At 43.9% G+C, this 21,739-nt stretch overlaps 3 protein-coding genes and 1 long non-coding RNA gene across 44 annotated transcripts; 2 read left to right on the plus strand and 2 right to left on the minus strand.

Moving 5' to 3' along the window:
* Positions 1 to 179: 179 nt before the first annotated feature.
* On the plus strand, positions 180 to 1,117 carry LOC100122926 (lipase 3-like). Its single transcript, XM_032598140.1, has 4 exons — positions 180 to 305; positions 366 to 524; positions 749 to 859; positions 941 to 1,117. Exons 1-4 carry the CDS (start codon positions 180 to 182, stop codon positions 1,115 to 1,117), a joined length of 573 nt encoding a protein of 190 aa, XP_032454031.1.
* A 138-nt stretch (positions 1,118 to 1,255) lies between these two features.
* On the minus strand, positions 1,256 to 2,486 carry LOC116416956. Its single transcript, XR_004227261.2, has 2 exons — positions 1,680 to 2,486; positions 1,256 to 1,574 (listed from the first exon to the last, which is right to left on the minus strand). It is a non-coding gene; the product is annotated as an uncharacterized LOC116416956 (long non-coding RNA).
* LOC100122937 (guanine nucleotide exchange factor for Rab-3A) lies at positions 1,727 to 9,535 on the plus strand. 7 transcript variants are annotated; one of them, XM_008208281.4, is made up of 8 exons: positions 1,727 to 2,103; positions 5,398 to 5,770; positions 5,922 to 6,069; positions 6,151 to 6,411; positions 6,506 to 7,272; positions 7,364 to 7,466; positions 7,549 to 7,615; positions 7,724 to 9,535. In XM_008208281.4, exons 2-8 carry the CDS (start codon positions 5,415 to 5,417, stop codon positions 7,804 to 7,806), a joined length of 1,785 nt encoding a protein of 594 aa, XP_008206503.1. In that variant the 5' UTR covers positions 1,727 to 2,103; positions 5,398 to 5,414; the 3' UTR covers positions 7,807 to 9,535. The 7 variants fall into 7 exon arrangements, with proteins under 7 accessions (XP_008206503.1, XP_031783495.1, XP_031783497.1 ...); XM_031927635.2 differs by having other exon boundaries at positions 1,758 to 2,103; positions 7,690 to 9,311; XM_031927637.2 differs by having other exon boundaries at positions 1,992 to 2,103; positions 5,365 to 5,770; positions 7,690 to 9,311.
* Positions 9,354 to 21,673, minus strand: LOC100122948 (cytoplasmic dynein 1 intermediate chain). Of its 35 annotated transcripts, none has more exons than XM_003426299.5 (14): positions 21,207 to 21,344; positions 20,491 to 20,604; positions 20,315 to 20,411; positions 20,137 to 20,245; positions 19,643 to 19,770; positions 17,605 to 17,640; positions 15,351 to 15,371; positions 13,282 to 13,329; positions 11,641 to 11,793; positions 11,418 to 11,574; positions 10,970 to 11,342; positions 10,652 to 10,883; positions 10,152 to 10,579; positions 9,354 to 10,068 (listed from the first exon to the last, which is right to left on the minus strand). In XM_003426299.5, the coding sequence occupies exons 2-14, from the start codon at positions 20,590 to 20,592 to the stop codon at positions 9,907 to 9,909; spliced, it is 2,046 nt and encodes a 681-aa protein (XP_003426347.1). In that variant the 5' UTR covers positions 20,593 to 20,604; positions 21,207 to 21,344; the 3' UTR covers positions 9,354 to 9,906. The 35 variants fall into 35 exon arrangements, with proteins under 35 accessions (XP_003426347.1, XP_016839040.1, XP_016839037.1 ...); XM_016983551.3 differs by having other exon boundaries at positions 11,641 to 11,817; XM_016983548.3 differs by having other exon boundaries at positions 11,641 to 11,817; positions 17,581 to 17,640.
* Between the last annotated feature and the right edge of the window lie 66 nt (positions 21,674 to 21,739).

Consider the following 21,739-nt stretch of genomic DNA (forward strand, 5'->3'; position numbering starts at 1 on the left):
TGAGGTTTCAAAAAAATCAAACTCACTTTTCTTTTCTTTTCTTTTCTTTTCTTTTCTTTTCTAGCTGGGATGAGCTTGGACTCTACGATCTGCCAGCCGCCATTAGCTACATATCCGAGACGACGAAAAGCAGTCTATTCTATATTGGCCATTCCATGGCCGCATCGACTTTTTCCGTCATGGCCACCGAGCGGCCCGATGTAGCGGCCAAAGTAAAAGCAATGATAGCACTTGCTCCCGCGACTTACGTCTACCACATGAAAGCCCCAATTAGACTGTTAGCTTCATTCTGGAGGGAATTTCAGGTAAGAATAACGGCGAAATGTCAAACATTTGAGCAAACAATTATCAATCGAATTTTCCAGCAACTCTCCAACTTACTGGGTATCAATGAATTTTTCGCACGAGGACACTTTTTCAATGGCTTTGCCAAATACATTTGTAAATCGGTCATGCTTCGAAATGTCCTGTGTAGCAATTCATTATTCCTTATAGCGGGATTCGATCCAGAGCAACTCGATTACGTGAGTATCCTCGAAATTCGAATAACCAGCAAATATTTAAAACATCCTTAGCCCTTTTTTTTATCCTTTACACCTCGTGTATAGCGCCTCTGTGCTTTACCTTCTAGTCTCTCTTGCCAAAGATATGGAGCAAATTTCCAGCCGGCACATCCATCAAATTATTCACGCACTGGCTTCAACAAATGACGATCAATAAATTTCGGAAATTCGACTATGGTACGCAGGCTAATCTCAAGGTGTACAATAGCAGCGAACCGCCGGAATATGACATCTCTAGAATTCAAGTACCCATTGCCGTGTTTTGGTCGGATAACGATTGGTTGGTCGGTGGAAAGGTATGCGCGTGTAGCCTAAACAATGCTTCTTATCGAGAGATGCTTGTTTTATTTTTATTTAATCTACGCATCACTTTCTAGGACGTAGAAACGTTCTACAAGCAGGTGCCTTTGAAACTGGGAATGTACAAAATTGCCCACGACAAGTTCAATCATTTTGATTTTCTATGGGCACTTGATGCGCCGGATCTAGTTTATTCCAAGATTCTCGACCTGATGTCGAAATGCAACAACCGAATTATTGATGAATTGAGATAATTTCCTGAATCGTTCCGTTTGGAGGTGGTTGCCTTCAAAATCTCCACGTACTGCATTAAAGTTACAGTGTCATATGACGCTCACAGTGAGGGGATAGTGACTGAACAATGAACTCGAGAGAAACTATTTATGACTCGACGCTACAAATGCTTTTAACGCAGCTCGAGTATACTCGGATCAATATTTTTTTTTTTTTTTTTCATAGCGTCAATGTTTCACTTGCACTTGTCAAAACGACTAATTTAATATCGAATAAAAATAATGAAACATTGTAAGTATTGAAATTGCGTTTCAATCATGCGATGAGCAACGTAGCAGTCATCTTGTTTATTGAGAAGGCTTTGACTTTGAAGAGCATACGCGGGAGTGTGCCTTGTGCCGTCATCCCAGGAAACGTCAAGATGTTACGAGCAAACTGCTATGAGCACATTTTCGAATCGACGCGTCAATCTGACAACTGAAGTGAAACAGAAAGATAAAGCAAGGCATTGAAATAAAAGGTAATAAAATAAAGTGCGCCGGTACCGAGCGAGCGAGGCACGTCGCTGTCGTGGCGACTTACCGATTGAGTCAGCCTCGTCCGCAGTCTCGAATATTATAGGTATACCTAGTTGTAATCTTTCGCGCAACGTGAATTGACACACAGCAGCCTGCGGGAGTCGTGCACGGGTCGCCGAGTGCGAGGTGAAAAAGCGAGCAGCGGCGGATTAGGTATCCCAGATCACAGCCGTACGGAGCGCCTCCAGAGTCCAGGCCCTGGCGCCGCGTACGAGACACGAGTACGCCGGCGCGAGCCTCTCGCCAAGGACGCCGCCGCTGCTCTCTGCATCCGGCACTCGGCAGTGAGAGTCTCGCGGCGCGCCTGTACGGATGCAACAGAGACCGCACGCGCGTCACGCCTCTTCGCTGCTCGGCCCGCGGCGAGTCAACAGTCTTCCTCTCAACTCGTCCGCTGCAGCGTGCCTTGGACGAGCGCATCCCCGCAGGTGAGACTCTGAACTTTTCTGCCCGGAATTCCTGCGCTCTCCCCAATCTCGCGTGCATCCGCGATTGGTCCAACTCGATCGATAATTCCTGTTCCGGCGCTGCGCGCTGCATGCTCTCCTGCCTCTCTCTCTCTCTCTCTCACACACACACACACACACACACACACAGAGACACAGACACAGGCGCGCGCGCGCAATGTGTCAATACGCTGGGCGAACAAAGCGAGTGCGATTCTGAAAATTGTGATGATCGCCGCGCGCGAGAAGAGCAGGACGCGTTCGCGTCTTGTACTCGAACCTCGAGCCGTATCGAGGTACTGTGTAGTTGCGGCACGCGCGCGCACCCGTGCCTCGGGTTTTCCGAGTAAAAGTAGGTCTCGTGAGTTCTTGAGCAACGTCTCGCGCGCATCCGCAGCGGAACGAGCGTATTGCGCTTGCGAAACCACATCGTAGCGCGGCGCTCATCTCTCGGTACAGAGGTCGCCCGAAAGAGCGAAACTGCGCGGAGAGATCGCCGTGAAATGCCTTTAAGGGTAAGGCTGCTATTCGCGCGCGGTTATTCAGAAGCGGCCGCGCTGAAATGCGATGACCCGACGGGCATATCGCCCCGAGACGAGGACGTATCAGCAGTTTTGCGTCATGCGCGCCGCGCTATCGCTCTCGCTCTTTATTACGCAGAAAATGAGAAAAGAGCTGACTAACAGCAATAGTAACGAAAACGACATCGCGTTAACGGCTCTTTTGTCCAGTCGAGGTGACGACGGCAGCGAGAACTCGTTTCGCGAATCAGAGAGGGAGGTAGCTTCCGATGGAAGAAGCCAGCAAAGAGCTGCGGCGCAAGACAATGGAAAGCAAGAAATTAAATACCGGAGCAGCGCGCCGCGCACCAACGCGCTCTCTCTCTCTCTCTCCGAGGCAGAGGAATCCGTTCGGAAACCGGTGGGACGGCCTCGCCTCCCGCCCCCTCTTCTGCCTATAGCTCATCCTTTTCCTGCTCTTGTGGCTAGCGCAACAGCCGAAGCGCCGCGGGGCTCTCTCGGCTAGGAGGACTGCCCACTGACAGTTCGGATATGCGAATCGAGAGCACCTGCATTTCCTCCGCTCCTTCCGCTCCTTTATGCGCTCTCTGTACGACTCGCGTTTCCACGTGCCAGTCAGCAATCATATAATTATAATCTAGAAGCGCAAGCGATTCTTCGTTTTCTAAACAATCTGCGCACTTTCTCTCCATCGACATAGCGTATCCATGGCAACTCTAGCACATTCTAGCGCGCACGCAAAAGGCTATCTAAAATTACGCTTTTTTGGCAGAGCTTCAATGTCAGCCCGTTACAAGCTCGGAGCACTGCAAGTCGAGTGGGAGAAGAGCGAGGAAGCCCTGAAATTACATAATTACATTCTGGACAATTAGAAGATAAATAAGAGCGCCGAGCCGTGCGGGTCGGTTCGGCCTTTTGAGCGCTCATCAGCTCGAACGACTGCGCGCTATTAAGCAGTGAGGCCGAATTGCTCGGGACAAGCGGCAATTGCTCGCGATTAAGCTCCACCGCACTGGACGCGCACCAACGGCATAATTGACGATTAATGGCCGCAGAAAGAGAGCGAGAGCGAGAGAGAGAGAGAGAGAGAAAGAGTTGCTCGTCTTGAGGCGGCGGCGATCGCCGCTCTCCCGTTAGCACGATGCCGTTACGGCCGCAGCCCGTAGCTGGCAAGTTACGCAATGCCCGCACGGAGAGATCGCCAAAGGTAATTGCAGGACTTTTCCGGAGCGAGTGCGAGCATCGCCTTCGAGATGCAACGTCGATTGTGATAGCAGCGCACTGACTCTCCGGAAAAGCCTGAAAATGAAGGGGGCAAAGGGCCGCGGAGTGGCCTCGCGATGCGCAGTTTAAAATCGTAGCGCGAGCGCGAGACCGAGCGATGGTGGGGGCGTTGTGTACGGATATAGCGCGGCGAGCGGGAGAGAGAGAGAGAGAGAGAGAGAGAGATCGGAGAGCGCCGAGCGCGCCAGTCGCCGCCTGACTTCTCTCGCAGCTCGGAGTGTGCTCGCGCGAGTTATTACGTACACCTGTGCGCGTACCTGTCTGCCTCGCAGCTCGATTTCGGCGTGTACAGCTCCGCGGCAGGCTGAGCCGCGACGAGCAGCGTTTCTGCAGTGCGCTTTTCCCGACGAGCCGGCAAGAGGAATGCTTTTCGGAAAGAAAGCTGCTTTAACCAACTTTCTAAAGCCAATCGGCTGAGCTGAGCGTACGTAAGTATGCAGAAGCGGTCTTAGCTTTCGAAAATCGCGCGGAATTCAGCACACGGACTCGAGAGCCAGAGGCGATCAAAGGCAAAACAAAGATTTGCATACGTGTGCCTCGCTTGTCAATACAGCCCCGCACGCTGCGTACGCAGTGACGGGAGTGAGCGGGAGCTCGGGAGCTCTGCGCTAAAAGTGGAAGCAGTCACGGCTTGGTACGGCTACGGCTCTGCTGTACCTATAGCCTACACTATTATACGCCACAATCCACATTCCGATCCGCGCCGCCGCGTTTTGACAAAGTCAAAGTCCAATGATATTCCATCCTCGGCAGTCTGCCTCAGATGGAGCAGCAGCTGCTGTGCTTGATGATTTAGAAAGTCAGCTGAATTAGAAAGCACGCTCAAACTCTCGGGTACGCGTGCCTGCAGTTTGATAAAATCGAATCTTGCTCTCGACTTACGACGACGCGCTTGTGGCTCAAAGCGACGGGGATGGGAAAAAGGCCGCAGCTTTCTTTCTCTTTTCTCTCTCTCTCTCTCTCTCTCTCTCTCTCTCTCTCTTCCTCGCTCTTTCTCTCGGGTGCGCTGACCCCGCTCCAGAAATAAGACCCATTGCGATGATGCAGTTATAGGACGAAGAAAAGTCGAGTATATAGGTACTCAAGTTGATAAGTATTGCTCTATCGATGCAAAAGACGAACGCGAACGAGCTCTGATAAAAATTATTTTATGCGGGAAAAGTGCGGACGGAAACGCGATGTCGGAGTAAACCGTGAATATTGCATTGCAAGAGAATACGAGAGTACATAATTGTATACTCTGTGCCGTACAACGTGTTCTCTCATGCGCGTAGATTCCTGAATTTTAACGATCCTTTTTTCTGCATTCTCACCGCCGTCTTTGTTTCCTCCAAACGCCGCGCGCACACACGCACGCACACACACACACACACACACAATGTAAATAATAGTAAAAAAGTGTAAAATGAAAAAATCTGATATTAGACACGCTTTTCAGAACTCTGTGCTTAATGACAAAACCGGCTTTCAGAGCAACACCGAAGCAGCATGAAGTCCGTGCAAGAGCAGCAGCAGCCCTCGTCGATGGATTCGAGCGACTCGGGCACGACGACGGCCTCGAGCGAGTACGCTTACCGGCCGTTGACGACGAAGCATCGCCGAGCCGGCAGCACCGGGACCACCGGCGACGAGGAGTACACCACCGACGAGGACGAGCTCTACGGCGACGAGGCGGACTGCGCCGCTCCGGGACTCGGTCACGCCGCGCCCCATCCGATTCTGAAGAGCGACTTGGCCAGGGCGGCCACCGATCTCTTCGGTTACGCGACACCCAAGAGGGACGAGGAGGCCGACGAGCCGACCAGCCTCTTCGACGAGGACGACGTCAAGTTCTGTCGAGACAGGTATGTGTGCGGGCGCAAACGAATAATTACAGCGAGGCAAAAACTCACCCAGCAAAGTCCCTCCTTTACTTCGGCGATGCATCCCTCGCGGCACGTTTTTTCGTGTTTTTCATAGGTTATATCGCGTTACGCGTATATATATATGTTCCAGTTCCGCGAAGCCCCCGACGATCTTCAACTACGCCAGTCCCAACCACTACGACAACAACAACGTCGACGACGGCGACAACCAGAGCAACAATAACAGCTGCAGCAGCGGCGTTCAGAAGGACATCGAGGATAGTAAACAGACCGAAAACGTAAGTCCACCTACACGATTTCGCGGCGATACACACCCGCCATCTGCCAACGGTCTATTATACCTAAACCTTCTGCGCCAGGGTGACTCGAAGAGAAGGAGCAGCCCGGTCGCGTCATCTACCGGCGGCGAGTCGCTAGAGCCGTCGAAGGATCGCAGCGAGGAGGCCGCGGAGGACGAGTGCGAGACAGCAGCCAAAGAGCCGGCCATCGCCAAGCTGCAGGAGGAGCTGCGCCGGGCCCACGAGGAATTGAGGCTCAAGGACGAAGAGGTCGCGAGGTTGTCGCGCATCAGGCAGGATGTGGAAGCCGAGCTCGAGGAGCTCACCGCCAGCCTCTTCCAGGTATGTCGAATGCACATTCATACAATTACGAACGCACTGTCCAACGTACAGTCGACTGACGCGCGCGCGCGCGCGCTCCGCGATGACGTTGCAGGAGGCGCACAACATGGTACGCGAGGCTAATCAGCGCCAGGCGACGGCTGAGCGGCTGCTCGAGGAGAGCCGTATGAAGGCCGAAGTGTTGGCTGCCGAGGTGGCCGCCTTGAAGACCCTCGTGCTGACCTCGACACCGGCCCAACCCAATCCACACCTACATCCGCAAATCGGCGGCGGTAGTTCCGCGGAGGAGGCGCACCACTCGGGCGGCATCTTCGCCAAGAAGCAGCACCGTCGCTCGCCCTCGCATTTCAATCTCAAGTACGGCCGAGACAGCTCGCCGCCCGACTCGCCCCAGAGAGAGCAGCAGCAGCAGCATCAGCAGCAGCAGCAGCAGCATCAGCAGCATCAGCACCAGCAGCACCAGCACCAGCACCAGCAGCAGCAGAGATCCTCCTTGCCCTGTGGCAGCAACGCTGACGGCTGCGTGCCCGACAGGGATTTGCCGGAGAGAGAACGCGAGAAAAAGCGCGAGAGGTATCTGCTCAGCCAGATCTCCACCGAAAAGGAGCAGCAACAGGAGAAGGAGTGCCGCGAACTCGCCCTGGAGGTGGACCCGCGCGTCCATGCCGAGTTCCTCCGGTGGAAGGCCAATCCCTGCGTGGACAAGAGCGAGCCTTTCGTCGAACGCATCTTTAGGGAGGACATTGACCTCTGCCTGGACTTTCCCAACGCCGAGCTTGGTGCACAAGTTAGGCAGGCTGTGCTCGACGGTATCATTTTTGTCGAGGCCGTTGGCGACAAGGCCAAGCTCGGCTTTCCCAAGTCTGTTGATTTTCTTCACTATCCAGATACATCATTGCCTACGAAAATGCTCGCATAGCAATACAAGCGACGATGCTTTTTCTGCTTTCAGAAGGTGCGCCCTACTGGAAGAGCCCAGACAATGCCACTACAGAATGCGAATGGGAGATCAAGAAAACAAGTGGCACTGTATATCCCAGATATGTAGAAATAGGGTAAGTTTCGTCTACTTCGGGAGTTGACTATTTCTTATTCAGAACTCGACCTTACAACTTTGATGTTTTTTCGTTCCGACAGATCATAGCAGTTTGCGACTTGCTCAATTATCTTCGATACGTCGAGCGAGGCCTTGTCAAAAGTTCCGGTGAGTTCTCGTAAAACCTCGCAAACCACATTGAAATATTCATCGATTAGTTCTTTATAGCACCAGAAGCAAAGTTTTTTTATATAAACGTTATATCCCTTGTTGCAGTTCACGACGTTTACTGGGAAATCACGCGACTGCGAAAGGAAATGGTTCTTGCTCGGCTGGGCTTGGCTCTCTCTGCAGTCTAACAAGTATATCGAATTGCAACTTGCTCTCTCCTTTTCTTTTGAGCATACAAGTGTCCTTGCGAAATCGAGAGATGGCTTCGAGCTCAAAAGAGGAGGAGGGCACGAGAGTAAAGAAACGAATCTCCGCGTTGCGTCGAATGCCGTATTTATTCGAGACTGTTGTATGCGATGCAATTGAAGCGGCAAAAACTCGAATTTTCACAATATGACGCACTCTAGGCGATACAAGTAATCTCACAATCGACATAGCCAATTATTTCAATTTTACGAGCGTATATCCCGCACCCTGGCGCTCGAGGCGTAAACTATGCGTATATCTCTATTTTTTTTAACTTGGCTTCGTCGCGACCGTTTATTTTTTTACTTATTTATTATTATCATTATTATTATTATTTTTTTATAAACGTACGTATATTGTTATCTTTTATCCTCTTCGTCTCTCTTGTAAAAAGTAGTCGAGTAGGTTGCAACGTTTTCACACAGTGTTGAGAGCATAATGTATGCGTAAGAACGAATTGTTGATACATGAGAAAGTTGCGCAAGACAATGAGTATGCATGAGGTATATATATATATACATATACTATTAGGCTGTGAAAGATCCCGATGTGCGGGAAAATCGGGAGTACAGAATGCGATCTGATTTTTTTCCTTGTTTTTGTTTTCTCTTTTCTGGTGCGATGAAAAATAACCGCACCGTGTTAAAGGGACGATGTGTACATAAATGTGGATAATTGTGATGACAAAATGTACGCATGTACCTATACTAATGTATATATTTTAGTCGAATGATGTAGCTAACGAAATATTTTATTAATTATGTAATAATGTTGCAAGAGTCAAAGTTGAACTCTGACAAATGATTTAGAGTGTTTCCATTTAATAGCACTTGTATTATATATCAAATGCACCTAGTAAGAAAATCGGGATAAACACAGGCGTTTAAAAAGAGTTGCTATAAGCCACAAAGATGAATTTTCATACAAGATTTTAAATGAAGCCAAAAGAATTTGATACAGGATTGTTTATAGAAAATTTTGTTAACCAAGTCTCTGAATAGATGAATAAAGTAAAAAAGTATGGAAAATTTAGAATCCTCATTCACGTATGATATATGAACCGTTTAGAATAAGTTGCTCTGTTGTTAAGAGTGCCAAAATGATGTTTCGATAATTATTGTTAAACCATTTGTACATACCGAATGAATTGCTATTACATGTTTGTATAATGACAAAATGAAATCCAAAGGATGAAAAAGCCCTTCATCTTCTATAACCAAGTTAGTCAGAGTAATATTGTAAGTAATAATTATAACAGCGCCGTTATTTATATAATCATTGAAGATGAATGAGTTTTAAGGTATTTTATAGCGTATAGGCTCTTGTAAGGAACAAGTTTTTGTCATTCATCATATATTGTATTGAGAAATCGTAATATAACGAAATTCAAATTGTTAATAGTTCGATTATTCAAATACAATCCAGTAATAAACGTTTGATTTTTTAATCGTTTTGAGAATTGATAACAAGAGAAATGAAGAGAAAAATGTACGTGACTTTCAAAATTTTTATTAATATAATATGAAAAAAAGAATGTCTTTTAAAAAAAGCTTCTTGTACAGCAATTTACATAAGTCAGTTGAGCGCATCATTTTCAACAATCACTGAAACCTTACAATCTTAAATAGCTCTCTTACAATTAAATAAATTATAATAACTATGATGCTCTTATATAAAGCTTGTAATACGTTTTTAAACTTTTTACATATCATATATTGATTAATGAATTTGATTTAGCAGAGATCAAATTCGTTTATAGAGCGAATTCTCGACCACTTTTTCCTGCAGGTGTTACACGCGCGCGCGCACATGTATAGAGCTACATATTTTTTCCTTTTCCATTCATGTTCTTGTCAACATTCCTTATCAATAATTATCTATAGAAGGTCTGTTTTGTGTTTCTCTTTCCTCAATGACAACGCTATTGCGGAGAAACAAAATTTCTTTCAAAGCCAGTTGTATAAGAGACAGCGATAATGACGAGAAAAACACAAGAGGTCTCAGTTTTGTTATAGTATAGCTAATAGCTGTTAGTGGAGTGCTTATCTAAGCGGAGCCGAAGTCATCGAAGCCATCGACGACAGCGACGATGGTCCCGAGCTAAGGTTCAGTTTGTCCAATTCTTCGTCGGCTTTGTTGTTTTTGAAATCTTGCTGACAGTACAAGAATTTGTTCCACTCGTCCATCCGGGGGTGCGCCAGATGCTGGGAACAGAGAAAGCGGGCCGGACGGGTTAAAATAGGGCGCACGTGGCGTTTTTTCGTTATATACACTCGTACGCGCATACCTCAGCGACATCGTAGACCCAGATCTTTCCACTGTCATCGCCAACCGTGACGTGGAGACCACTCGGCGTCCAGGAGACTCGGTTCAACGCGGGGCAGCCGTCGACGATGACGCTGGCCGTGGGCACTTCAGTGTCCTGGTTGAGGTTCCACAGATCGAGCCGGCCCGAGTCGTCGACCGCGGCAAAGACGGCCGGATGACTCGGCGACCAGGCCACGTCGTAGACGTAGTCGCTGTTGTGCTCGAACGAGTAGAGCGGCTTGTTCTCCTTGAGGCTCCAGAGTTTGATGGTCCAGTCGAGGGAGGAGCTGAGGAAGAGGTGGGAGAAGTCGATGCCGCCGGGCACCGCGTGCGTGTCGACGCCCGTGATGGGGCCCTGGTGTCCCTCGTAGGTCTCGGTCACGCCTGCCCTCGTGCCGTGTCGGCAAGCTAGATAGGAGGTCGCGCAAAATATTGTACGATGCGGGGGATCATCATCATCAGGGGGAGTCGCCTACTTACCGGAATAGACGGTCCCGTCCTCGCTGCCGACGACGAAGTTGTTCACGTCCCCGCTGGGGAAGGCCAGCTGCGTCACGGCGATCTGCTTGGACTGCTTGTTCTGCAGCTCGAGCGTCTCCTGCGGCTGCGACAGCATGTCCAGGCTCCAGGAGCACATCTTCCCGTCGGTCGATATGCTGATGAGGTTGTGCGCGTTCTGCGTGCCGACCACCTTGAGGCAGTAGACCGGGTGCTGCAACACGGTAAGGCGGTACAAGGGTAGGATGAGGGGATGAGGCTCGTCCGAGTAGGCCAGAAGTAGGCCGTGGGCCAACTCACTGTGTGCGCGGCGGCGGAGAGGGGCGTGCGCTGTATGGGGGTCCTCTTCTGCACCCGGTTGTCCCAGAGGACGACCTGGCCCGAGTAGGTGCCGCCGAGGATGAGGTTCGGGTGAAACCTGGCGAAGGTGGTGGACATGACGGGCGACTGACAGTGGAAGATGAACTCGGGCGTGGTCTTCTTGAACTTGGTGTTCCAGACGAGGCAGACGCCGTCCGGGTCGTTGGGCGTGTCGTCGTTGTTGTTGTAGGCGGCGGCGAGCAGCTCGGGGAACTGCGGCGACCAGTCCATGGCGGTGACGCAGCGGTTGCGCGACCAGCGCTCGTCGAAGAAGAAGCGGTTCAGCCAGAGGCACTGGTGGCTCTTGTCGTCCCTGCGCGCACGTCAAATCACATTAGCTACACTAGTTGTACATTGGGATTCGGGTGGGTAAAGCAGCCGCGCGTACATTCCGTCCTCCCCGTCCATCGTGCCGGTGTAGTCCGTGTAAATGTCGACGGCTTCGCCGAGCGCCCGCTCGACGATTCTGCTCGACCTGTCGATGAAGCGCTTGAACTCCTCCGACAGGATGATCATCTGCTTCTCTTCCTCGCTCAGCTCCCGCACTGCGTGTCACGGTTATTTTCGGTTAATTTCAGAATATCGGACACACGGCCCAACGAGTCGCTAACCTTCCTTCGGCTTCTCCTTCTCCTTCTCCTTCTCCACCTGGGTGATGGCCGGCTGCACCTCCTTGACCTGGGGCAGTCCGTGGGGCAGGATCCCCGGCGGCAGCTTGCTTTGAAAGCCATCGAGATGCGGCAGACTGCTCTCTTCATCCTCGGCTTGGCCGTCGTCATATGTCAAAACTGTGGTGAATAAGTCGGTCCCACGCACTAGCGCCCTATACTACTAACTCGCAAACACACTCTACGATAGTCCCTAACGCTCTTCTCTATTTGTCATACATACGCCGAGATGCGTTACTCCTACCTTACTCTAGCCGGTCGTTTTGTACGCCAATAGCTCTACGTACAATGGCAAAGCGACTGACGACGGTGCTGCGTATACAGGAGAACCAATAACAAATCTATCTATACGTATACGACATAACAACGAGTTCTATAATGTCACGGGGGATGAAACAGATATCGAAAACGATAATTAGCCAACCTCACTCGTTGGCGCGGTACAAGGATTTCTACAGAGGTGCGGACACTATAGGACAACCATGACTTGTTACCGCATCGAGACATTCGAATCGCGCATGCAGCTCTGGACGAAAAAAAAAAAAAAACAAAAAACAAAAAACAAAAAGGGAGAAAATGTGATCGTTCCAAGTACGATTTTACGGATGCGAAGAAATAACAGCTTACAGATACGATAGTTCATGCTCTGATATCGATCATATTTAAACGTCTAAGGTTCCTTGCTCTCCGAGGGCTCAAGGGCTCAAGCGCGTTTGAAGAAAAAAATGATATTGTGAGATTGAAAAATGATGCATCCTTGTACGAGGTGAAAATAATAAGAAAAAGAAATGTGGGGATGTTAACGCAGCTTCCTGAGTCTCGTGACGTACAGTGGCAGTGAAAACTGATCAGTACAACGTTTCACGAAGTTTCTATTCAATGAAAAAATACATGCTTGGACGGTACAAGGTATAGTGTGGTGTGCATAAATGTGCTAGCTTACAGCAGGTTGTGTGTGGGTGTGTGTGTAGGAAAGAAAATAATGTATACTTCAAACTGCCGTTCTAATCATGCTCGCAAGAGAACGTGGCTAAAAAATAAAATCATGTTATGTTTCCCAAAGCGATCGGTAAAAATTACAAAAAGAAAACATAATAATAATACAGTAATAATAGTCACGATAAATAAGAATGAAGAAGAAACAAACTACGCTTGGCAAAGGACTAACAATAATAAGCGCATGCACAAATCATCCATAGGACAGATTATACCTAACAAGTTTTTTGCCTCTAACCTTTTCATCGACAACAGAATTTCTGTTCGATTTCACTTGATTACTCGGGACCTTAATGTTTTTAATCGGTTTTCCAATTGATTTTTTCAAATCACCTGACGACGGTGTTTACATCTCAAGTCTTGCGCTTTACTAGTAAATTCTTTAAAATTTTGAAGATTCGATTACAGAGACAAATTGCTTTTATTCTTATCTAGTTTCTGTTTGCGTATCCCACTATGGTGATAAAGTTATGGCAAACCAAGCAACAACAAGAAAAATAAACAAAAACATCCAACAATCAAGGTATGTGATGCAACGTATATATAATGTAAATACTAATACGTCGAGTTTCTCGGAGATTCACCTACCTGTAAACTCGTCCTCCCATTCTAAACCAGGGTTTAGATTGTACTCGTCTTGAAGAAAGGAAAAGAAAAATTCAATCAATTCGAGATCGTAATTTGTCATTTAAAAATCCTGACTATTCTCAGAATATTGTCGATGACTTTGTCGTATATTCTACCAAACTTTTTTATTCCATCACATTAATACTACGTGAAAGTTTCAAGTTTTCTTAAATTTATATTTACGCAGCAACCTTAAGATCCATCGATACTAAACTGAGAATACAGGAAGATTAGTCTATTGTTAAGAACTTAACACACAGGTCTACGTCACGTTTTAATAGAGGGTGTTTATTCTAGTAAAATCAAACAAGTTCGTCATTGTGTTTTTATTTTATCCGAATCAGCGTGGAAATTTCACATTGCGCATTTCTAAAAGCAAGCGAGTCCAATCCTAGTAGATGTATTGGACAATTTATTACGCAAAAGCTTGATTTGTTCTTAATATTGAATCAACACCCTGTATGTAGACAGATATTAATTTTAACCCGCACAACACATATTAGCATGCAAAAACATTTCCCTTGTTTGAAGCAATTGCATACGTCACTTGACTCTCACTCTTTCGCTCAGCTAACCGTATTGGTATGGTGAATCATTTGTTAAGTTAAACAGCATTTGTCAGTGGTGATTAAATGTTAATACTACTCTTCAAGTATAAAACGGCCGATAAAATAATCAATTTCGATTCGTTCAGTGATTATCCATATACAATATGAATGATGCGTAATACTGCAATATAAACACACACGCACACGAAGTGATTAAAGAAGTGTGTGAACGGTAATTTACATGGCAAAAAGAAATCGTTAAATAATGAGTATCTTCTCAGTTAATAGTGTCCGTTATAGATTTATATATGCTAAAACTCGTAAATCTGCTTATACTCAATTTATGTAAAAAAACAATCTTTGCTTACATTATATACTTGATTTAAATTTAAAAAAGTTTCATTGTTTTCAAGACAAAATGTGCCAAGAATAGTTACAGACAATGAGTTGCACAAAGAAAAATCTATTTCAATTAAAAGCCAACACCTATGATAAATGCCCCGTGTTCAGAGTTAGTACAAGTATCCTCACCATGACGGTTAGGTTTCCATACACGAAAGTCTATAAACAATCGCTATACGTAAGTAGACGCAAGAAAAGTTGAGTACTCTGGAAGGTGCGTTAAGTAGTGACAAGAGTTACTTTTACAGAAAATCCTAAACGGTAAGAAAAGACTGTTTTAAATTTTAATCAGAAATTTTTCACCTGTTTTGAAACTTTTTTTTTTTTTTTTTTTTTTGCTATACTTTACACAGCCAAACACAACAAAAGTAGAACTTGCAAGATCATAAATACGAGGATGTTTGCCCTGCAAGCTCGATTCAGTTGGCCCTGTTACGATAACAGAGTCAGCCTGGCGTTCAATGATATAATTGTTTTGTATAGAGAGCATTCCTCTTCATGTTCATTATACGAGACCTATACCAGTTAATGGACGGACTCTGTTATTATGGCAGGAACAACGCACACTGGCGCAATTTGGGAATAACTTGCATAGAGTAAAAATCCTCATAATTTCAATTGCCGGTATGCTGTCTTCCAACATGAGATAGAACAAATAATTATTTTTCGAATTTAGAATCAAAAATTATTTATTATTTCATGTTTCTACTCAAGGTTTCTCAAATCTGTGAAATCATGTAAAAGTTTCAGTAAATACCTATAGTGTAAAATGTTTATTTTTGTAATTATTAATCGAAATGTTCCAATTGCTCCGTACGTTTCCTCTCGCTTGTAATAAATAACTTGGTTTTCAAAATACTCGCAATGCAGATTTTATCTTGTAAGCTGTATATACATAATAAAAGCGCATTATGAGCCTCAATATCATACATTTTTGTCCCAACTAGCCGCGTTCTTCAACTATATATGTAAAAAAAAAAAATGTATTTGATCGAACAAAAATGAATTAATTTTGGTTGTACACTGCTAAACTGAACTATTTTTATATTCGGTAGAAATCAAGAAAAATGTGTGACTTACCGTAATAGTCGAATGCATGAGCTGAGAAGGACAGGGAAAAAATTGTATTTCATTAGAATCCTTTTACGGCGCGTTATATATTAAACAATTCTACACTCAATGTAAATAAATTATTTAATTTTTAAATTATATGGATAAGTGTTTTTAACGATTTCATCGATTTTTAAAACTTGCTATGTATTTAAGAATCTATTTAGAAATTATTAAATCATTAATCACATATACGAACAAATGAATATTAAGCTGAAAACTATATTGATTTTCATAAGAAAAGATATGCTCTCCTTGTCAAAGTTCATCAACTTTATATACTTTGAATGTAGATCAGTACAAAAAAGTGCAGATTATTTGCATGATACAGTGCCGGGATAAAATCAGCGCTTCGGAGGAAACGTACATATTCATTGTCATTTGAATTCCTAAGTAACTGATTTAAAAAATCTACAATAGCTCCTCCGAGGTACAAATTTTTAAATTTGTTTTTATCATTATGTTTTTAAGAAAATGTTTAATAGCTTTTTCTGCTGTTACTCGACCCTCATGCTATACATCATTACAGCGAAAACATTGCGCATGCATCGATGCTCTGAGATGGAGCGATTCGATCCAAAAAAAAATGTTAGCACGTCGAGTTGGAGACAAGCTTTAAAATTATCATTCGAGCGAAAAATTTCTCTCGAGATATATGTAAATTATGTAAAGGCCTTTTTTATCCGTACATTTAATGAAATGAGTTGAGAAGTTTTAGCGAACCTATGAAATAATGACTATGAATCCCTTACTCCGCTGTTTAAATAAATGAGTAATAGGTCACCTTAACAGTTTTGTCAAAAACTCTCGAAATAAACAGCTTGCCATTCTTTTTGAGTGCATGAAAAAAGTTACTTGCACGTGTTTCATAGTATTCTTCAATACAAGTGCGAAACTGAAGCGAGTGTAGAAATGTCACACGAGTCTGAAATCTCATCTCGCACTTGTACCGAGGCGTACTTTTTGATACTAAATGTGCAGAGCTTGATTTAGCTTATCGATATTTTGAAGCAGCGTCTCGCAAAATCGAGCTTTGGTCACCGAGTGTCGATAAAAAAGTAATGTACGTCGAGTAGCTATTTGTACTATGATTTTATATTAGCTCAATCCCCTTCTATCAACCCATGCTTTTAATATTGAAATATTGTATTGATAATAGACAATTATAACGATTAAAAATGCACATTGTCGCTGTAATGATCTTTTTTTTAGATAATTTAGACTATTTCCTGCAATAGTACTTTTACTATTCATGTTTTTAATTAATGAAAAATAAAGTATCAAGCAATGAATCAACTGTATCGAACGCGCCTGTAAAAAGTGATTGATAAATGCCTTGTCACACTTATGCCCACTTCCCTAAGTTACTCCAGCATTCATGTGCCATTTTCATAAACACCGACAGTCGCGTTTACGAAAATTGGTTCGCACTGTTGTTAATCAGACGCCAAACTGACTTAGCGAGGTGAGTAAGTTTTATTATACACAGTTACAAGTTTTATTCACTACTGGACTTCATTCAACCCTATTGAATCAATTTATTTTATACAAAAATTTGTAACGGTGAAATTATAAGTTAATATTGTTAGCAAGTGAGGGCTTCTAACAGTAAAAAAGACAATAAAATTATTCCAAGCACCATTGTAAAAAAAAATAAAAAAATACAAAATCCAATTTTCCTCTATCACAATGAGCAAGCATCTGCAAATTACGAAACGCAAGGCAGCTTTTTTACACGACAACATAAGTACAAGCCATTAATCGCGAAAAACAATTGGTCAAGATCGAAAAGTAGGTTTTTTTGAGTGTTAATTTTATAAAAGTGTTGCCATATGTTGCAATTGTAAAATTATACGAGAAGAATATATAATGCAATATTGTTAAGTAAGCTGTGAGAATTATTCGAGTTAAGATTAGAATAAGCTTTAGCTGATTGTACTTTATCCCTTTATCAAAGTGATCGGCAACGAAAATTCTTCAAATACAAATTGTATATTGCACATGATAAACATTTACACATTATAAATAGAGTTTTTATTCTGACTTATATACAATCAATGTAAACTTGAAATATCTTCGATGCCAAATCGTGCAAAGTAAAATAAAAGTGCATCGCAATAATTATCTACTACCATCGATAATCACAGAAATACGGATAAAATCGCATAGGATAGCAAAGTGAAAAGAAGACGAAACATACATAGGTAGTTAGGTGTAGACCCACCTTTCCTGGGACGCCACCAGTCGGTCTCATAGTAGCCTGCGGAGCAAGAATGAGTTGGTGTGGTTGTCGAACAGGAGGAGTAGATGGTGTATGTGGAAGAGGAGGCGGACAGTCCTTTACATTGTCCATCACCCATAGTCGCATATTGATCGTGATTTGTAATCGCAGGATAAGGGAAGAGACGCGTATGCATATTTTAATTATAATGAATCAGGAAAAACACCACAAGCGTTATAGAGTCAGGGCTTTACTACAGATATATAACTTTTCTGTTTGAAGGCAGTTGTTATTATTATTATTATTTTTTTTTATTGTTACGTTTCTACTCCTCAGGGGAAGGGAGGAGGGGTTGTAACGCGCCAAAACCTAAAGTCTGCCATTAATTTGCAAAGAGTTAGAATAATTTTTAGCATTTAAAACAGATTCCTTGCATATCAATTGCCAAGTATTTCTTATTTAGAAATATAAATTATTCGTAATGAGAGAAATGTGTGTAACACGTGAAAAAGAGAACAACTGTGTTGCTAAATAAACTCTGACCTATGCTTGTGCACAGAGGTGATGCGCCCAGTATAATGTCTAATTTGAAGTTTTTACAGCTTCCGAAAACGAATGAGGCCATTTTAGACCGCATCAATAATGAAAAGTTACACCGAAAACGGCTCTATGGGTAGTCATACTGGGCGCGACTCCCCTACTTTAATTTTTGTATTTCATAATTTTCATACGGTAGAGTTGAGTCAGCATTTTGTGTATGGATTAATAAAAAGAGACTGTGAGGTTTACATATAAAATTGCCGTGAACAGTTTTCAGGCTTGGTATAGTGCGAATCCCTCTGCCATTTCGTTTTCCAACTCTCACCTACATTACCGTGCGTGTTAACTTTAATTTCCTAAAGTGACATAATTAACCCTCTCACTTGCCATTTACTTTGCAACAATAACCGTTACGCGTCAATGATATTATACAAAACAAAAAAATTGCACACGAAGGAAATTTCCATCAACAAGATTACAAACAGTAACAAGATAATCTACGGCTACAAGTATGGTATTATTGTTTGTTTTTCAAATCAAATAGTTTATTGAATTGTCGCGTTTTTGTGTATACAAACGGTATGCGTAACTGACGATTTATATAAAACCGCTAGAGATGAACCAGAGTCGTTAATTTTTCGATAATCATCGCTTTTTGCTGAATCACACATATATACTACCATGTAACTAGTTAATCCTCTATTAAATATTAGCTAGTCGGGCCTGGTGTAATAAAATCTGCGAGATCGTGTTTGTACGAGTTATAAGGTATATTTAGTCGATTTTAGTGGAACATATAAATGAGTTATTTAAATCATGCGCCATTATGAGATCAATGTTTGCAAATAATTAATGCAGTACATCAAGTCAGTATCTATTTGGATCATACTCTTTATTGAAAATGTTTTATTAGGATTTTAACTTAAGCAATAATCAGCTTCTCAAAGAGTACTGTGTTAATTTTTTGCTACGTTTGTGAAAAAGTTCTTGAGAATATGTAAGTTTCCTCACCAATTAAAAATAAATTATGTAAAATTTAATTATGATATGATGATATGGAATATTAAGTGATTGGCAAGTGATACTATGCAAGTAGATCCATGGTCTTAGTACTTGTTATGATAAATCGCCAATTACTTAATAAAAAAATATTCGTTTCAAATTTTACATTCTCGTTAATAAAAAGATGTGTATCAAATTTTGAGATGATGGATTTTAAAACTTGGAATGCTGTTATGATATTCACAGTTTAATGGATGTTAATTAAATATATTCAAGTGAAAACAGCGCTATTACTTTGATGCTTCGCTTTTATCTCTCTCTCTCTCTCTCTCTTTCTATTTCCCTCTTTCCCAATTTTTAACCAATGTAAAAATCGAAAAGGTAGCAAATAGCGGGTCGTGAATGTTGAAATGTAAACATGGGATGTTGTGATATCGTAAACAGTATGTATTACATTGTGGATGATAGTCAAGTGATGTCTGGACAAGATCGTACTCACCGTCGTGGCTTGCGTGGACGACCTGCGCTGTTTGCGTTTGCTTAGTGTAGACAACCGGCTCTTTGGGTGGAATGTTTGTGTGCGCTACTGAAACTATGGTGAGTTCGCGATTCCTCTTCTTCGGTGCACTACTCGGGATCGTGAAAAAAAGGCATCAATTAATGAAACTTTGTATATATATATATAGGGGTGAATATAGGTTTTCCAAGCGAGGATGACGATTGGTGATGGCATATGGGAGTCCGAGGCGGTCGACACGGACGTGGATACTTCGCCCTTTGTAGTGCGCCGTATTTAATCTCAAAGAAATGGAGCAACAATGAAATAGCGAATTAGATAAAGAAGATTTTCGTTCTGCTTTATCGGCTTGGAAAAAGAGCGCTTTAATGCAACTTTTATAAACGAATTTATTGCTCATTTTGATCATCATGCATCAGATGAATGGTTTCTCATTGTGAAGCACCTATCCAAGCTTGTTTAAAGATTTAGATTACCTGTGTGCTGAGCTTATACTACTTGGCTGCAAGCTGGTGTCTGGAGTAGCCGTAACACTCTGCTCTGGAGTAACTAGCGAATTTACACTGGATAAACTTGATAGCACCTCTGTATAAATAATCAATCAGGTTAATCCATGTGCACAAGACTATTTTGGTTGAAACATTGCTGTACTACCTGAGACTGGTGCAACACCAAATGACGACAACAATGCATCGACCTCCTTCTGTTGATCTTTGTTGGTCGTTGAAGCCCGAATCCTAGCTTCTTCAACCTATGATTAATTTTCACTTTGAGATTACCTATTAAAATACCTATGTGTAAAGATTATGTAGAATTGTATATAATCTTACATCTTTTTGCTCTTTTTCCCTTCTTCTTCTCTCCTTTTCTTCCCTGATGGCTTGAAGCTTGGCCTTTTTCCTTTCTAATTCTGCCTTGCGATCGGACATCATATTTTAGTGTGCCTAGCAATGCAAAGTAATCATCAGCAACTAGTTTGAACAATAGTAATATTAAAAGATTATCTCGTAATGGCGCAGAGCTCAATCAAGTAAATTCGGTCATCTGTGTGCGTTCGTCTCGTCATGACGTTCCGGCAGCCGCATCCATAGTATTGATTTTGGGTAGTGTGGCTATCGCCGCTTGCAGGCTTAAATTCGCTCTGCAGCCGCTCAAACGCCGTCTCTGTCTCTCATGCCAAGGAATTTCACGCGCACCTGTCTACCTACCTTTCAAGTAGCAGAAAAGTCCGAAAGAACATCCGATTCGAGGGCGAAGACGCGGAAAAGGGGTAGAGCTACGTCCTCGCTGGGGGCGCGGATGCCTACAGCTAATTCACCTATCGGCTATCTCTGTACTTGTACGTGTGTATAGATATACAGCCGTGCACACTTGCAGTCTGCACAGTAGAAAAAGGCGAGCAGCGATCGCGACGCAAGGCACGTTGTTCTCACGTCTGCTCGCAATAAGTAGCCGCAGTAACGGTGCAGAAAGCGTGTGCGGCGAGACCGGAGACAGGTACTCACCCGCGTGGCAAGTAAGAATGCGAAGAAGAGCCTGCACCCACCTCTACTTCTCCTTGATTCGTATGCGCACTAGTAGCGATGTAGGTGTAAGCTATCGGCTTCTCCTCGCTGCAACTGGCAACTGCACCCCTCGGGACGATTATCCCGACAGCTGACCTTGCGCAGACTTGGACCGTTCGTCAGAATGAGTTTAAAGTTGCGCCGAGGAGGCCTCAGAGCTTCTGCTACCACGAGCTACGTGCGAATTTATAACGAGAAGACGGCTGCTGAAGAGGTTATTATTTTGTCGTCGCCATGTTCCCATTGACTCACACGACGCGACTGCCGACTGACGACAAGACTTCACTTTGAACTTCAAGCTATATTGTACCTCGCTCCTGCCTGCCTGATTGCAGAATTGACAATAAGACAGACCTACCTACCTACTTGTAGTCGCTAAGTCGCGCTTATAGCAAAAAGCGACTAGAACTTTTTATATACGCATATAGGAGAAGAGAGAGAGAGAGAGAGAGAGAGAGAGAGAGAGAGAGAGAGAGAGAGACGTTGGCGCTTGCGCACATTTGTTGAGTTGAGT

The sequence above is a fragment of the Nasonia vitripennis genome, chromosome 3 (assembly GCF_009193385.2).
Source record: "Nasonia vitripennis strain AsymCx chromosome 3, Nvit_psr_1.1, whole genome shotgun sequence".
NCBI classification, from domain to species: Eukaryota; Metazoa; Arthropoda; class Insecta; order Hymenoptera; family Pteromalidae; genus Nasonia; species Nasonia vitripennis.

Excerpts from the sequence above, each read along its gene's own strand:
- LOC100122926 (XM_032598140.1), top strand. The coding sequence starts at position 180 with ATGGCCACCGAGCGGCCCGATGTAGCGGCCAAAGTAAAAGCAATGATA. Across the intron at positions 525-748 it reads ATCCAGAGCAACTCGATTAC|GCTAATCTCAAGGTGTACAA; the intron begins GTGAGTATCCTC and ends TATGGTACGCAG. Across the intron at positions 860-940 it reads ATTGGTTGGTCGGTGGAAAG|GACGTAGAAACGTTCTACAA; the intron begins GTATGCGCGTGT and ends ATCACTTTCTAG.
- LOC100122937 (XM_031927635.2), top strand. The coding sequence starts at position 5,415 with ATGAAGTCCGTGCAAGAGCAGCAGCAGCCCTCGTCGATGGATTCGAGC. Across the intron at positions 6,412-6,505 it reads TCACCGCCAGCCTCTTCCAG|GAGGCGCACAACATGGTACG; the intron begins GTATGTCGAATG and ends ATGACGTTGCAG. Across the intron at positions 7,467-7,548 it reads CCCAGATATGTAGAAATAGG|ATCATAGCAGTTTGCGACTT; the intron begins GTAAGTTTCGTC and ends TCGTTCCGACAG.
- LOC100122948 (XM_016983542.3), bottom strand. The coding sequence starts at position 20,592 with ATGATGTCCGATCGCAAGGCAGAATTAGAAAGGAAAAAGGCCAAGCTT. Across the intron at positions 11,818-13,281 it reads ATGGGAGGACGAGTTTACAG|TTTTGACATATGACGACGGC; the intron begins GTAGGTGAATCT and ends TATTCACCACAG. Across the intron at positions 11,343-11,417 it reads ATGGACGGGGAGGACGGAAT|GGACGACAAGAGCCACCAGT; the intron begins GTACGCGCGGCT and ends ACGTGCGCGCAG.